We start from the raw sequence: 18425 nt of genomic DNA, 5'->3' as shown, positions 1-18425 counted from the left end.
CAATACAGAAAGTAAGGAGATTACCGGGAGTTAGGAGTTACCCGAAATTTAGCAATTAAAAAGGTTAACAGCTAAAATTGATAGAGACTGTAAACATTTAAAAAAATAAAAATACAGATACAATAATTTGAACATGACTGCTTTGGGTCCTGGGCTAATTATAAATACAGAATACAGGTATGGGATCCCTTATCTGGAAATCTGTTACCCAGAAAACTCTGAATTATGGAAAGGCTGCCTCCCATAGACTCCATTTTATCCAACTAATACAAAAATAATTTCCGTTTTCTCTGTAATAATAAAGCAGTAGCTTGTACTTGATCCAAACTAAGATATAATTAAACCGAATTGGAGGCAAAACCAGCCTATTGGCTTTATTAAATGTTTACATGGTTTTCTAGTAGACTTAAGGTAGGAAGATCCAAATTACGGAAAGATCCATTATCCAGAAAACCCAAGGTCCTGAGCATTCTGGATAATAGGTCCCATACCGGTAATTTGGGAAGCATTGTTCTGGATGAAATCTTGGCACCCTACATTAACCATCTTTTGCAAATACTATGCTTATTGCCAGCTCAGAACTTTTAACTTTTGAAATTGGTAAAGTCTTCCACAGTATGTGCACTGCCTTTTTAGTAGTAGAGATATAAGAATTCAGGTATAAGATCCGTTATCCAGAAAGTTCTGAATTATGGAAAGGCTGTCTCCCATAGACTCCATTTTATCCAAATAATTCAAATTTTAAAAATAATTTCCTTTTTCTCTGTAGGAATAAAACTGTACCTTGTACTTATCGGAAACAAAACCAGCCTGTTGGGGTTATTTAAATCATTTTCTAGTAGACTAAAGGTATGAAGATCTAAATTACAGAAGCTCCCTTTTCCAGAAAACCCCAGATCCCAAGCATTCTGGGTAACCTATATACGAATAAAAAAAAATTCCAAGAGCAAATTAATTGACTCCTATGAGAATTATTGCTGTAAATATGAACATACAATGATGGTAAATTCTATGCCTGTGTTTGGAAGATTGAATTAGCCAGTCTTTTAGGCAACATAGTTAATTTTTGCCAGTTTTTTTTACAAGATTAACCGTTTATGGCTCAGTGATCTGATTTGTCCACTTGCTGCATGGGATAAATAGACAAATGTCATACATTACCTGTCAGTGTTAGATTTTGTGAAATGCTTAGTAAGAGAATATTTTAATAGGTTAAAAAACCTTTTAGTCTACAAAATGCTCCATTTTGATCTGTTCACAAAATAGTAAGTATTGCTTCTCAACATGATCTGTCTTATATGCATTGTAGCTTGGACAATGTGTCATTCAAGAATGTCCTTGCAAGAGAAAAGTTTCGGTAACAGAGTTTTTTTTGTTTTGCATTTGTTTTAAAATTAGATGTTATGGCTTTTATTTTGGGTGGGGCTGTGTGTAGTTGGATGTGTTTGTTACACAGATATCCTCTCACACTGCTTGCTTGCTTGTTTGTACAGTGACTTGCTGCTTTACTCTCAGACCAGCAATCTTCACTGCTATATTTAAATTCAGGTATAGGACCTTTTATCCAGATTGCTCGGGACCTGGGGTTTTCCGGAAAACATATCTTTCCGTAATTTGGATCTTCATACCTTCAGTCTACTAGAAAATCATGTAAACAATAAATAAACCCAAAAAGCAGGTTTTGCTTCCATTAAGGGTTAATTATATCTTAGTTTCCATCATGTACCAGGAACTGATTTATTATTACAAAGAAAAAGGAAATCATTTTTAAAAATGTGGATTATTTCATTATAATGTAGTCTATGGAAGGCGTCCTTTCCGTAAATCTGAGCTTTCTGGATAATGGGTTTCCGGGTTAACAGATCCCATACCTGTACCTATACTGTGAGTGAGCACACAACTTTCCTTGAGTACATGGCTTCATGTACAGTATCTGTAATGACTCAAGACCTTTGCAATTACAGCAACACTGGACTATATTTAGCTATGCAGAATTTAAAGACTTTTTGAGCATTTCTGCTTTAATAATAGATATAACTAAAACTGGCCACATTTATGTTTGCTAATGGATTATTCGACCAAGTTGGCATTTTATTTATCACAATGAAGATTTTAGTCTGTGAATGTTGCTCTTTGACTGCGTTTTTTTATTTTTCTGTTGGAAAACTCATTTTCATTTTATAAATGTTTTTTTTTATATAGAATTACATTGATATAAGCAACAAACAAATCTAAAACTGGCCTCAGTCAGTATTCCACTTTCTGCTCAAATCTTATGTAGACATTTAGGCAGTGCTTAATTAAGGTGGCCATACACAGGCAAAATCTGCTGATATAGCCTTTAGACTGATTCCACAGCTTATCTGTGATCCCCAACCAGTAGCTCACAAGCAACATGTTGCTCACCAACCCCTTGGATGTTGCTCCCATTGACCTCAAAGCAGGTGCTTATTTTTGAATTCCAAGCTTGGAAGCAAGTTTTGGTTGTATAAAAACCAGATGTACTGCCAAACAGAGCCTTAATGTAGGTTGACATTCCACATAGGGCCTACTAAATGGCCCATCACAGAACTTATTTGGCACCCAGGAATATTTTTCATGCTAGTGTTGCTCCCCAACTCCTTTTACTTCTTAATGTTGCTCACGGGTTGTAAAGGTTGTGGATCCCTGTGCTAGTGTATGGGGGGCTTCCGACGGGTTTCCCCGATCGATATCTGGCCAAGATTTCGATTGGGGAGGTTTCATTTTTCTGCCAGTTGATGCGGTCCTCATCCCATCGGGGCCCAGTCTCTTATTTGTAATTCGTTTGTTCATCCTAGGGCGGATCTTAAACATGTATGGCCACCTTTAATTCATCCCTTATTACATCCTGGCAGACCATACAAAGTAATAAAAAACTAACATCAGAAAGCCTTTTTTGCCATGTAAATATGGTTTAGTGATTTGTGCAGAGCATCCTTGTTTATACACGTCTTATGCACAGGCATTTATATTCAAAACTTATCTTTACCTGAGTAAGGTAGGAGGGAGTTCTCTGAAATGTTGTGCATGCTGCACTCTGTTTGTACAGTATAGCTTACAATAAAAAAAATTCTAATGGAAGGAATATCATTCCTTATTGAAATATTGTTGTGCTTGCCTCTATTCTATTCAAAAGGCTTATACATCCCATGTAAGTGTAAAGACATGTTAGGAGCATTTATAAACTATTTTCCATGTAAAATGTGTTTACAGTGACTAGGACTATTGTCTTGCAAAGCTTTTATAATAATTTGTCAAGGGCCCCTTGGTATAACAAAGTTCAGATAGTAGTTAGCAAAAATAGATGAGTTTCATCATTTTTACGTTTGCCACATACACAGTGAGCTGTATATTACCATTATTATGTTGAAGGCCCCAGAACAAATAGTATAAATGCAGTGCTGATTTCTTGTATATTGTCAGCATAAATTCAGCCTCTTCCCATTTAATACCCCCAGAATACTTTATTCATTATGAATGAAGTGCCAGTGTCATCCTGTTTAAGGTCCTACAAATTAGTATAAATGCAGTGCCAACTTTATTAAGTTAATGCCCCCAGAACACGCAGCATTATAAATGCATTGGCAACTTTATGTTAAATGCAGCCACAGCACAGCAATATACATTCAGTGCCTAATGCATGTTTAATACTTTCAAAACACTGCACTATAAATAAAAGTGCCAGCGATATATTTAATTGCTCCAGCACACAGTATGATGAATGCAGTCCCAAATCCCTGCCTCCCTTTCTGTTCTGCACACCCATTTCATTTTTTCTCTCCTTCCTTTTTCCCGTTCCCCGTTCAATTTATATTCATACAGTACTTTACAACTCCTCTCTTGCACTTACTCCTAGTTTCCTCTTTTCCTTATCCTCTGGACTTCCCCCCTCATCTTTTACACACGCGCAGATCATTATGTCACTCGCCTTAGTGTCTCAGTTATTTTATAACCATCTGCAGTGTGACCTTAAAGGGGTGGTCACATAGATCTCCAGAAATAATGACTTTTTCCAATGACTTTCTATGTGTCACAGTTTTTCACATTTTTTCACCTTCTGAAGTAGCCCTGGGATGGGCAGTCACCGACCCTGTAAACTGTTCTAAATGGATACATTTAGTTGATACATTTCTTATCTTTGTTCTTACAGAGCAGAATCCCTGAGTTTCAATACAGGCAGCTGTTAGAATTGATACAATAGTTGCAGGCAGCTGTTAGAATTGATACAATAGTTGCTAATACTGCAGAGATGCTGCTGAGAAATGTATCAACTCAATGCAAAATTGTAACAGTTTAGAGTCTGCGCCTGAATTACTGAGCTGCCAGACTGAAACACTAGAGCAGGGGTGCCCAGACTTTGTCACCTGATACATTAGATAGCTTTAAGAAGGGGTTGGATGGCTTTTTAGCAAGTGAGGGAATACAGCATTATGGAAGATATGCTCATAGTACAAGTTGATCCAGGGACTAGTCCGATTGCCATTTTGGAGTCAGGAAGGAATTTTTTCCCCCTCTGAGGCAAATTGGAGATGCTTTAGATGGGTTTTTTGCCTTCCTCTGGATCAACTGGCAGTTAGGCAGATATAAAAAAAATAAATAAAAGGTTGAACTTGATGAACGTGTGTCTTTTTTTCAACCTTACTATGTTACCTCACAATCTACTCTTGCCACCTGACGCCATCATGAGATCTACTTAAGAACTCATAGCAGGATGGTGACTTTTTTTTTTTACACTCGACTACAATGCATTGAATTATATGGGCGTGCAACTATTTCTTCTTTTACGTGCGACCATTTATTTTTATGCGCGACTATTTATTCCGTGGTCTACCAGAAACGTTAACACGATTGACTGGTAGACCGCAATCGACATCTCGGACACCCCCTGTCTGGTATGACAATTATTTACACAGCGTCATGGCCTCTTGCAGCGTTTTACAGAGTAAGGGGGATACAAGCAGCAGTCCAACATACAGACAATGGCATCTTACTGAAGCCCACACACAGGGTCAGTGTTACATCACGAAGAGTTGGGCCCAGTACAAAAGAGCTTACAGTCCACAAAATGCCACAGAGAACAGATTTTCGGATGGGTTTTAGCGCAGAAAGAGAACTAAACACAGCCAAGATACAAGGGAAACTAACAAAGCAAAGCAGTCACTTCGCAGCCAAGGTACTCCATGCTAGGACTGGTTGCTTCACTCCTTCCTTCTTAGGTCTTTCTTCAGGTGTAGACTCGTTGCCCAAAATACTACTCACTTATTGGGAACAGTAAGAACCAGGACAATCTTTGCCTTTCTTTGTTATTTTAGCCTTTTCTTAGCACTGTTGGAATGTATTCCTGCCTTGCACCATACCTTATAAACTACATCCCCACTGAGGCTACTACTTCCAGCTTGCTCTAAATAGAAATACTGCTGCAACTCACCCACTGTGCTTACTTCTGCCTGAAGCTCCATCATTTTTTGTGAGTGTTGCTTGTGCTTAAATTCGTCCGACTCTTGCTTAAACACTGACTTCATCTCCTAACTTACCCTGCATGGTGGCAAAGCGACATTGCTGCAGCAAGGATTTCATTGCGTCGAAAGTCTCAGCTTGCGAGACTTTTGACGTCACGGCCAGAAAGCGCCGTTTAAACTCCAGTACTGCATTTGGTACCATTTGTCAAAAAGGAAAGTTAAAGTAGTACAGACCGAAAATTGCAAATTATGTGAAAAAAGAATGTCATTTGTTGTATTTTTATCATTCAACTTTTGAAAATTTATAAAAATATATTTTCGTCTCAATAGAATTAATTAAAAATTAAGTTAGTTTGCAGAGAGCTATCATTATGAGGCCCATTTATCAAAGTCCAAATTTATCTAAATTTTTTCTGGAAAAAAATTCCAACCAAATTCGCATGGGTTTTTTTGCCTTATTAATTAATACACTTTTTCGAAAATTTTGTTTGCTGGAAAAAACCCGTAAGAAACGTGAAAAATATGAATCACACAAATTTTTAAGGTTTTCCTCAGATTTTTGCTCAAAAACCTCAATCTTTTTATTGCAAAATCCAGAGTTGATTAAAAAATCTTTGGAACTTCCCTCGGCAGGTCTGAGATGCCGGATTTTCGGATTCTGACTTTTTCCATTCTCTGGGTATAATAAATACCAAAAACATTTTTTTATCACTAAAAATTCAGGTTTTCTGCTAAAAAAAACCCACAAATTTTTCGGGTTTTTGGCATTTGGAGTTTAGTAAATAACCCCCTTAATGTGTCACTATGCATTGCTCCATGCACAGACTGAGATACAGTAAGCTGTAGAAAAAGCAGCCTCAGTTTTAGGTGCGTGAAATCAGAGATTAAGTGCCCAAAAAGCAGAAGAAACTTAAGCACATCGGACAGCAAAACTAACAATAGCCTTTTTTAATACAAAAAGATGTGAAGATTAAATGGAATGACATCCATCACCTGGGCCAGGAATGACATCCATCACAGTAAATCACTGCTTTCTTGCTATGTGTAGCTGAACAGAGAAAAAAATGTGTGTTAATCCAAATGTTGTGAAACTCTCCTCATCCTGAAACTTCCCCAAAACATATACACACACATCAGCTTTTAGGATACATATTTTTGTAAAATAGAATGTCTGACATTTATTTAAAATAAAAATATTATATAAGCTCCATATAACATTTTGCATTTTTTTGTTCCAGATATTAAATGTCAGTGCAGCTGTTCTGGCTAATCTGTGTGTTTCCTACATCATGACGAGTCAAAATGAAGAGGTATGTATGAAACCTGTACAAGCAATTTTATCATTTAAAATGTCCAACTAAACAATAAAAAGATTTTTAAATTAGCCTTTATTTGTCTTTGTTTAGTCAGGGGCACTGCTACCATGAAGCAAGGTGAGAATCTTGCCTCTGTGACAGCATTCCTAGTAACTTTAAGAACGGAAAATCCAATCATTTAACTGCAGATGTAGCTTTTCTAGTGCAGAGAGTGCAATTGTGCTTTCTGCCTTAGCGATGCAGCCCTCCTTGACCTACTCCAACACTCTATTTATGAGCACAGGGGGACACATTTCACGCTTTGTAAAGCTGAACATCCCTTTTACGATTATGGACATCCTTTTAGCTACTGTACAGCTAAAGAGCAAAAGAATTGTTACATTAAAGGAATTGTTCAGTATAAAAATAAAAACTGGGTAAATAGGCTGTGCAAAATAAAAAATGTAATGTAAAGGCTGAAGTGACTGGATGTCTAACATAATAGCCAGAACACTACTTCCTGCTTTGCAGCTCTTTTGGTTCCCACTGATTGGTTACCAGGCAGTAACCAATCAGTGACTTGAGGGGAGGGGCACATGGGTCAATCAAATAAAATCCAGATGTATGTGGGAAAACAGGCTCAGAAACCGCAGATATTGTGCAGCAAGGCTCATTTTAACACAACGGGGCAGATTTATCACCAGTCTAGGTGAATTTTCTAATTGAAAATATTCGAATTTCGAGCTATTTTTGTGTACCTTGACTAGGGAATAGTCCAAATTTGATTCGAATTTGAAAAAAATTTGAATATCTAAATTTATGTACTGTCTCTTTAAAAATTCGACTTCAACTATCTGCCGAATTGCTGTTTTAGCCTATGGGGGACCTCCTAGAACCTATCTGGAGTCGATTGGTGGACTTTGAAAAATCACAGTTTTTTTTTTTTGGTAAAAACTTTGAGTCCGATCGAATGTGCTATTACTTCCATTCGTACGATTCAAATTTGATCAAATACAGAACTATTTGATCGAAAACTGACCTATTCGGCCAAAAAAAACCTTCGACTTAATTTTGGTTGGTCTTTTTGAATTCGAATTTCTAAGTTTTTCAAATTCGACCCTTGATAAATCTTCCCCAACATGTTGCAAGCTAGTGTGGCTCTTTATCAAGTGTTATCATATTACATCAGGGACTTAAATCCTTATAACCCCACCCCCATGTGCAGGTAAATTGGGAAATTAAGGTCAGTGCAAACGGGAAATTAAGCCTGACCTCTCAACATAGGAATGTTGAAAAAACAAGCCTATATTGGTCCAAATGTCCAAAGTGATTTCCAGTCCATTTTTTTTATATATAATTAAAAAGTCCATCAGAATACACTTGTCTCCTTATACTGCTTGGAAGCTTACAAAAAGAGTCAAATTGGCTGCGAAAAAACATTTTTGTATTTTCAAACATCTCAGATACAAAAACATTGTACATTCAGCAACATAGACAATATTTGCTTATACTTATACTGCCCAAATATAACCTACCAGTAAGGTGTTCACCATGTGGCCCCCCTTCAAATCGCTGACTAGCTCAGAGTTATAGAGCTGAAAAGCAGGAAGTTGGATCATATAGGTTCAGAGTAAGTGCAGCAGAGCGCATGGGTGCCATCTTCCGGCTCTTCTGTATTCTTCGGGAAGTAAACGCCTTATTGGCGCATGCGCAGTTGGTGTCGGTGCCACACATTTTAGGTTCCCTGGTTAATGATATGTTAAATAGCAAAAATAAAAATAAAATCAACATAAGTATTTAGACGTTTGTGGTATTTGTGCTGTATCCAAATAAGGTGATGTAACAATTGTTTTGTTTAGGCTGAAGAACTCATGCGCAAGATTGAAAAGGAGGAGGAACAGATTGCTTATGAAAACCCTGATAAAAAGATCTACCATCTTTGTATTGTCAATCTAGTCATTGGGTAAGACATATGAAACACCTACTTTTTTTAGAGCTTTTTACATTTTAAGCACAGAACTTTCTAATTTTATTCAACAGTTTGAAATACTGTTTTAATATTTCAGTATGGCAAATTTGTAGAGACCAGTTTAATAAAGATTATTCATATTATGTAGGTGACATTTGCTAGCCCAAATATATCTATTTGTGATAGCAAATGAAGCAAGGAAACACAGGTTGCCCAGTCATATTATAGAACTGTATTCTGATTGTTCCTTTTTTATTGTGCTTACTATAGAGGAGTACATATTCCATGTACATCAATTGTCTGTATGGTATACACAAAGTTTTAGAGGATTATTCCTGCTGCAGCTTTGCTTGCGTTTATACTTGTTAAGCCAAGTATGCTGCAAGATTATGAGTAAGCCCTGTACCATACCAATATCAAGCTTTGATTTTTCTGACCTAATATATTTATTTAATTTGTCTTCAACAGAACACTTTACTGTGCAAAGGGGAATTATGAGTTTGGCATTTCTCGAGTTATCAAAAGTTTGGAGCCATACAACAAAAAGGCAAGTTAAAGATCTTAAAAGCAGACAGTTACACGCTGTATTGCTGCAAATGGATTATTCAATGCATTATTAATTATTCATTTGGCACATGCAGCTGTTTTCTTTGGACAATTAATTTGGAAATTATTCCTATGTTGGCTTAAAAAGCAGGGTTACTGAAGCAGAAATGTTTTCCTGGACTACTGTTGAATGGACAGAGATTGCAGTATTTGTACCACTAACCCTGACTTCCAGATTTCATTAACTCTAATTAATTAACTGGTGACTAACATTTTACCTACACATCCATTTCCCCTCCTAACCTTTCTCTGTTTTTCTACTAATCCATATATTTATACAAAATCACACATTAACAAGCAATATGTTTATAAAAAAGTGGTATATTAGAGAATATTGCTCCTTGATCATGTCTGAACCTACAGTATTTCCAGGATGTACAGTCTCTGTTATATTTTATTTATTTAATTTTTACAGTGACTATCAAGGGCCAGTAACCGCTCTTTGGACAGGATATGTTTATGGATGATCAGTAAATGAGATATAATAGCTTTTGCACCTGTGAGCAAATTATTGAAACCTAAACTGCTAGTGCTCTTGATGGCTGGTACTAGCTACCATTTCTATTGGCAGTACAATTATTAGAAACACCTACTCAACTGCTTGTATTTGTAATCCACCCATCTACATTTATGTGTGTGTGTGTATTTATATACTATGTTAAGTATGCTATTTTCATCTGTGTTCCAGCTGGGAACAGACACATGGTATCACGCAAAGAGATGCTTCCTTTCGTTGCTGGAAAATATGTCAAAGCACATGATCATGCTGCGTGATGACGTTATAGTGGAATGCATACAGTTCTTGGAGCATTGTGAAAGTAAGTTATCATGACATTAAGGGGTCAATTTATCAAAGGTCGACTTTCGAATTTTACTCTAATAAATTTGAATGTACTCACAACTTATGTTTATAAAAACATTTGAACGTCTAAAATTTGATCAAATGGGAATGACACGATCATTTTTCCTCGGAAAAAAAATCGAAATGTCAGGAAGGCTATTAACATCTTCAAATGGGTCAACGGACCTCTGTAAATGAATTCGGCAGGTTTTAGGTGGCGAATATTCAAATTAGAACTGTTGTCTATGCTCAAGGTGTGATAAATCTCACATTTGAATTTACATTTGAGTGGGTGCTTTTAAATTCGAATTTGTGAATTTTGACCCAAAAAAATTAACATTCAAACCTTAAGAAATCTGCCCCTAATAGATGGCTTCATGTACATTTACTCAACAGTTATTCAGTTGCTGTTGGGTTGCACCAGGGATCCCCAACCTTTAGAACTGTGAGCAACATACAGAAGTAAAAGGAGTTGGGGAGCAACACTAGCATGAAAAATGTTCATAAGGTGCCAAATAAGGTCTGTGATTGCCCATTTAGAAGCCCCTATGTGGTTGTCAAACCTACATTGAGGCTCTGTTTGGCAGTTCATCTGGGTTTCCTGCAGCCTAAACATGTCTCAAAGCCAGGAATTCAAAAATAATCACCTGCTTTGAGGCCCCTGGGAGCAACATCCAAGGGGTTGGAGAGCAATGTTGCTCACGAGCTACTGGTTGGGGATCACTGGGTTGCACTGTTGCTTTATTTCAGTGCTTTAGACTATATTACGTAATATATCCTAGCAATGACCACTTTTCTGTGATGTTCCTTTATAGGAAACCTCCACCCAAAGGAGAATGTAATTCAAGCAAGCAATTAGTGATGGGTGAATCTTACCCATTTCGCAGATATTAGCTAAACAGCGTCATATTAACCGAATGCATTGAAGTCTATGGACATCAAAAAAAATTTTGACGCACTTTTCAATTCATTTCATCCATTGGAGTTTTAAGCATCTTTTTCATTGTGAAAAATTTTGCTTATCACTGCCTTTAATGAAATATAGCTTATCACTGCCTTTAATGAATCTCAGGGATTTAGCCAAGCAATGCCAAAGATAACAAATGTTTCAACTAAATGTATCAATTTAGAACAGTTACAGAGTTAGCTGTTCAGAAAGACATAAAAAGGTGAAAAATGTAAATGTAATATTAGAAAATACTGAAAGTAACTAACTGAACTGGAAAAAATATAGGAAGTTGAACAACCCCTTTTAATCAACTGGCTTCTGCTGCATTGTTTCAGAGAATGTAAACGGCCAGACAGATATTCCTTTTAATAGTAATTACATTTACAAATTATTTAAAAACCATTAACAATGTTTTAGTAATGTGTAATTGAAAGTTGATTAGGTACGTTTTTTTTTATTAGGCAAAAATGGTTTTTGGGGGGTATTAAAGCATTGCTCTGTTGTACAAATCATCAACCATTCATCATTTTGTACCAACCAATCATAACAGTGGATGCTGAATGGGTGTGGCATGCCACCTCCAATTTTATGCTGCCCTAGGCCAGGGCCTTTGGGGCCTTCCCACAAATCTGGACCTGGCAAGTTGGGAGGCAGGATAGAGGATGCCTATGTGCTGCCCGTAGTCTGGTCATCATAAGTAAAGCACTTCTGAGTGTAGGTCTTGTATTCATCGCAGAGGTACAGGTCTTAGTGCTTCATTCTGGAACCGGGCAGGGTGCTAAAAAGTTTGTGACTGTTTTTTGCACTTTGAACTCTAATGTATTTATAGTATCTGTCTGGTGGTGCATTTCCATAGGGAGAAACACCCGAAATTGCCTGTGCTACCTCTCTTTAAATGTAATAGGAACCAACTATCATTGCTGATACACATGAACCTTGGCTTGCAAAGAATCAAAGTATGAATAAATGCCATTTTCTTTACTGAAATCCAGTCTTTCTGTCTTCATTTGAAATCCTGGCAGGGAAGGCGGGACTAAACACTAATGTTACAAATTGTAACAACTACTCCATAGTTTACAGACAGCATGCAGGGACTACATAACCCACAATGCATTGCTCTGTAATGTTCCATTCCTTATTCACATTCACATGTGCAATGAATTGTGGGGTTTGGAGTATGAAGGCTAAGAACAGATGGCTGCTGATACAAAGTAACAGTAGTCAGCCAGCTAAGCAAAGTAGTCAGACTGATCAGCAGGAGAGCAGGGGGCTAGGCTTAGGGAACTGTCAGAAACCATTAAAAATCATGAAAAGTCTGCAGATTTTTTTAATTGATGTATATTGCAAAGTTGGTGTATATTGCAGAGCCATTCTGGATCTGTGTCTATAAAGAATGTTACAGACAATGCACAGCAATTATTTAATGTAACTGGCTTTAATGTAATGGCTTAGGTGCTTGCCTGCTTTGTTTTAAGTCTTTTAATTTTAGTACGTTTCTCTAAAAGTAAGACCTTATTGGTGGGTTTCTAACAAATCAAGCCGTTTTCCATCATTTCATGTTTATTTTCTTTTCTGTCTAGTTTATGGCAGAAACATTCTTGCTGTAATTGAGCAACCACTAGAAGAAGAGAGAATGCACATCGGAAAGAATACAGTCACCTATGAATCCAGGCAGCTTAAAGCTTTACTCTATGAGATAACCTCATGGAATTTGTAATAGTGTCTCCCATATTTCCTTTCTGATGATAAAACTTTTCCCTAACCATTGTGTTTCTTTTTGTCTTCAAATGAAATTTTATTAATATTGTATTCATTTTCTAGTGTTCTAATAAAGTTTTTTTATTGAAAACCAGGCCTTGCTTTTTATAGCATAAATTTACAAAATATCATGCAAAAAATGCTGTTTTTGATACAGTAGAACACATTTTTCAGGGGACCAGAGAAAATGGTGTAAAATCCAGGAAAATGTAAAATCATGGAAAAGTATTATGCATAATATATAGGTGGGACGACAAAATAACAATGTAAAATGAGGGAAAACTTAAAATCAGGGGATGTAAAATTGAGGTTTCACTGTATTCCACTCTGAAGAAAATGTACAGTACTAATTAGGGAAATCTTTTGTTTATATTGAATGCTCTTTCTCAAGTTTGTAATTTGCTGTAATTTGTACGTTTTCAAAAAAAATGTTTTAACATTAAATAAACCAAATAGGATTGTTTAGCCACCAATATGGATTCCTACAGCTTAGTTACCAAGTATAAGGTACTGTTTTTTTTTTTTTTTTTTTATTACAGAGAAAACCCAATCATTAGTTGAGTCGATGATTCTGTTTATGTCTTTAAAAAGTGGCTTGGATGATTTCTTGGACCAGCATAATTTCATAGGCTATTGTGATAAACTATCTAAAGGCCTACTTTGGAGAGCCAGGGGACTGGAAATTGCCTGTCAGAAGAGTTTTACATTAACCTTTTAAATGCCACAGATCGTAGAATCTACGTTCTGTGGCAAAGGTACTTGAAATGCCACAGAACGTAGATTCTACGTTCTGCAGCATTTCCTGGTTCAGGAGCGGAGGAGCGGCTGTTAGAGCCGTTCGCTCCGTTCCTGCTCGATCCCCTGCCCCTAGGCAACGAGCAGAGCAGGGGATCGAGTGGCCCCTGGGGCGCGATCGCCCAGGGGCCCAAAAACAGCAGCAGGCACGTGTTACTTACGTGTCCTGCTGCTGCAGCCTGCACCGGATCGACGATCTCCGCCCCCACAGCACACAGACAGGAACCACGAGGCAGATGTCTTCCAGAGGCTCTTCCTGATCGCCTGCAACAGTCTCCAGCGACTTTTTCAGGTTAGTGCAACAATTACACACACAAACACACCAACACACACTTATTACAGTAATACACACTTAGATTCACACTTACACACACTTACACATACATTTTTGGGGATTGGGGGGGTCACTTACACTCACTGCACTTACACACATGTGCACACGCACACACGCGCACATAACATGTAATTTACCATTTGTACACACGCACACGCACATACATGGCATTGTGGCTTTTTTTTTTTTTTCTTATCGCATCGTTTCTTTTTTTGGCTGAAAAAAATGTTTTATTGCCATTACGCATAGCGTATTCGCTAACCGTACTGTGCAATACCTTTTGTATGTTATTTCGGTGATTATATTGCAATTTTGGGTATTTTGGTGCATTTTTAGCCATTTTATTGAATTTTTAGCCATTTTATTGCATTTTCAGCTCTGCATATGTTGTGTTCACTTGTTTCTAGCCGTAGAACCTGTTTGGCCCATCTAAAATATTCAAACTGTGATTCTGACGGCCGATAACACTAGTCTGGAAAAAAAACATTGATTTTTGTGGTTTTATTGGATTTTTTTGCATTTCACCCTTTACTGCCTTATTTTGTTTTGCCTTGTAAATTTTATCTACTATATATCCATTTGGGGGTTTCTGTGCGCCACATAGTTTGGTATATCTATGCATATTGGGCATCAAAGTGTTCAGTAGACCTCTGGCGTTCATATTTAGGATGTTTTATGCTGATACGTTACGAAATGTGGGGCATATAATGGGGTAAAATTCAAGCTTTCTGACAATTTTCAGAAATTTGATAAAAACCGTTATGTTCAGCATTGCTTTGCAGTTTGGCAGTTTGCAGTAGAAACACTTATTTACCCATATTGGATTCGTCAGAATGTGTACTTTCTGAAAATATATGGTTTTCTGGGGTCTCTGTACTGTTAGGGGGGTCTAATGTCGCATAATACACACACCAGGTGCTTATATTGCAGCAGCCAGCGCGTCAGCTGTGAAATGTATATACACTATTGTCATTTGGGGGTCTCTGTGCGCCGTATAGTTTGGTATATCTATGCATATTGGGCATCAAAGTGTTCAGTAGACCCCTGGCGTTCATATTTAGGATGTTTTATGCTGAAACGTTACGAAATGTGGGGCATATAATGGGGTAAAATTCAATCTTTCTGACGATTTTCAAAAATTTGATAAAAACCGTTATGTTCAGCATTGCTTTGCAGTTTGGCAGTTTGCAGTAGAAACACACATTTACCCATATTGGATTCGTCAGAATGTGTACTTTCTGAAAATATATGGTTTTCTGGGGTCTCTGTTCTTTTAGGGGGGTCTAATGTCGCATAATACACACACCAGGTGCTTATATTGCAGCAGCCAGCGCGTCAGCCGTGAAAATGTATATACACTATTGTCATTTGGGGGTCTCTGTGCGCCACATAGTTTAGTATATCTATGCATATTGGGCATCAAAGTGTTCAGTAGACCCCTGGCGTTCATATTTAGGATGTTTTATGCTGATACGTTACGAAATGTGTGGCATATAATGGAGTAAAATTCAAGCTTTCTGACAATTTTCAGAAATTTGATAAAAACCGTTATGTTCAGCATTGCTTTGCAGTTTGGCAGTTTGCAGTAGAAACACTTATTTACCCATATTGGATTCGTCAGAATGTGTACTTTCTGAAAATATATGGTTTTCTGGGGTCTCTGTACTGTTAGGGGGGTCTAATGTCGCATAATACACACACCAGGTGCTTATATTGCAGCAGCCAGCGCGTCAGCTGTGAAATGTATATACACTATTGTCATTTGGGGGTCTCTGTGCGCCGCATAGTTTGGTATATCTATGCATATTGGGCATCAAAGTGTTCAGTAGACCCCTGGCGTTCATATTTAGGATGTTTTATGCTGAAACGTTACGAAATGTGGGGCATATAATGGGGTAAAATTCAATCTTTCTGACGATTTTCAAAAATTTGATAAAAACCGTTATGTTCAGCATTGCTTTGCAGTTTGGCAGTTTGCAGTAGAAACACACATTTACCCATATTGGATTCGTCAGAATGTGTACTTTCTGAAAATATATGGTTTTCTGGGGTCTCTGTACTGTTAGGGGGGTCTAATGTTGCATAATACACACACCAGGTGCTTATATTGCAGCTGCCAGTGCGTCAGCCGTGAAAATGTATATACACTATTGTCATTTGGGGGTCTCTGTGCGCCACATAGTTTGGTATATCTATGCATACTGGGCATCAAAGTGTTCAGTAGACCCCTGGCGTTCATATTTAGGATGTTTTATGCTGATAAGTTACGAAATGTGGGGCATATAATGGGGTAAAATTCAAGCTTTCTGACAATTTTCAGAAATTTGATAAAAACCGTTATGTTCAGCATTGCTTTGCAGTTTGGCAGTTTGCAGTAGAAACACTTATTTACCCATATTGGATTCGTCAGAATGTGTACTTTCTGAAAATATATGGTTTTCTGGGGTCTCTGTACTGTTAGGGGGGTCTAATGTCGCATAATACACACACCAGGTGCTTATATTGCAGCAGCCAGCGCGTCAGCTGTGAAAATGTATATACACTATTGTCATTTGGGGGTCTCTGTGCGCCGCATAGTTTGGTATATCTATGCATATTGGGCATCAAAGTGTTCAGTAGACCCCTGGCGTTCATATTTAGGATGTTTTATGCTGAAACGTTACGAAATGTGGGGCATATAATGTGGTAAAATTCAATCTTTCTGACGATTTTCAAAAATTTGATAAAAACCGTTATGTTCAGCATTGCTTTGCAGTTTGGCAGTTTGCAGTAGAAACACACATTTACCCATATTGGATTCGTCAGAATGTGTACTTTCTGAAAATATATGGTTTTCTGGGGTCTCTGTACTTTTAGGGGGGTCTAATGTCGCATAATACACACACCAGGTGCTTATATTGCAGGAGCCAGCGCGTCAGCCGTGAAAATGTATATACACTATTGTCATTTGGGGGTCTCTGTGCGCCACATAGTTTAGTATATCTATGCATATTGGGCATCAAAGTGTTCAGTAGACCCCTGGCGTTCATATTTAGGATGTTTTATGCTGATACGTTACGAAATGTGTGGCATATAATGGAGTAAAATTCAAGCTTTCTGACAATTTTCAGAAATTTGATAAAAACCGTTATGTTCAGCATTGCTTTGCAGTTTGGCAGTTTGCAGTAGAAACACTTATTTACCCATATTGGATTCGTCAGAATGTGTACTTTCTGAAAATATATGGTTTTCTGGGGTCTCTGTACTGTTAGGGGGGTCTAATGTTGCATAATACACACACCAGGTGCTTATATTGCAGCTGCCAGTGCGTCAGCCGTGAAAATGTATATACACTATTGTCATTTGGGGGTCTCTGTGCGCCACATAGTTTGGTATATCTATGCATACTGGGCATCAAAGTGTTCAGTAGACCCCTGGCGTTCATATTTAGGATGTTTTATGCTGATAAGTTACGAAATGTGGGGCATATAATGGGGTAAAATTCAAGCTTTGTGACGATTTTCAGAAATTTGATAAAAACCGTTACGTTCAGCATTGCTTTGCAGTTTGGCAGTTTGCAGTAGGAACACATATTTACCCATATTGGATTCGTCAGAATGTGTACTTTCTGAAAATATATGGTTTTCTGGGGTCTCTGTACTGTTAGGGGGGTCTAATGTCGCATATTACACACACCAGGTGCTCATATTGCAGCATCCAGCGCGCGTCAGCCGTGAAAATGTATATACACTATTGTCATTTGGGGGTCTCTGTGCACCACATAGTTTGGTATATCTATGCATATTGGGCATCAAAGTGTTTAGTAGACCCCTGGCGTTCATATTTAGGATGTTTTATGCTGATAAGTTACGAAATGTGGGGCATATAATGGGGTAAAATTCAAGCTTTGTGACGATTTTCAGAAATTTGATAAAAACCGTTACGTTCAGCATTGCTTTGCAGTTTGGCAGTTTGCAGTAGGAACACATATTTACCCATATTGGATTCGTCAGAATGTGTACTTTCTGAAAATATATGGTTTTCTGGGGTCTCTGTACTGTTAGGGGGGTCTAATGTCGCATATTACACACACCAGGTGCTCATATTGCAGCAGCCAGCGCGCGTCGGCCGTGAAAATGTATATACACTATTGTCATTTGGGGGTCTCTGTGCGCCACATAGTTTGGTTTATCTATGCATATTGGGCATCAAAGTGTTTAGTAGACCCCTGGCGTTCATATTTAGGATGTTTTATGCTGATAAGTTACGAAATGTGGGGCATATAATGGGGTAAAATTCAAGCTTTGTGACAATTTTCAGAAATTTGATAAAAACCGTTATGTTCAGCATTGCTTTGCAGTTTGGCAGTTTGCAGTAGAAACACTTATTTACCCATATTGGATTCGTCAGAATGTGTAC

General features: G+C 37.7%; 1 protein-coding gene across 1 annotated transcript in view; it reads left to right on the top strand.

Annotated features, from left to right (window-relative positions):
* The window catches only part of ttc30a.S (tetratricopeptide repeat domain 30a S homeolog), a gene marked incomplete at its 5' end in the record, with an annotated part of 30173 nt that extends 17184 nt beyond the window's left edge, over window positions 1-12989 (top strand). Inside the window, 5 exon segments of the mRNA NM_001091689.1 lie at window positions 6719-6790; window positions 8635-8738; window positions 9213-9291; window positions 10039-10168; window positions 12721-12989. Coding sequence (NP_001085158.1) covers window positions 6719-6790; window positions 8635-8738; window positions 9213-9291; window positions 10039-10168; window positions 12721-12857 — 522 coding nt within the window. The 3' untranslated portion in view covers window positions 12858-12989.
* Between the last annotated feature and the right edge of the window lie 5436 nt (window positions 12990-18425).

Source organism: Xenopus laevis, chromosome 6S (assembly GCF_017654675.1).
Source record: "Xenopus laevis strain J_2021 chromosome 6S, Xenopus_laevis_v10.1, whole genome shotgun sequence".
Taxonomy (NCBI): domain Eukaryota; kingdom Metazoa; phylum Chordata; class Amphibia; order Anura; family Pipidae; genus Xenopus; species Xenopus laevis.
The sequence above is the reverse complement of the archived record's forward strand: the minus strand, read 5'-3'. Positions and strand labels throughout refer to the sequence as shown.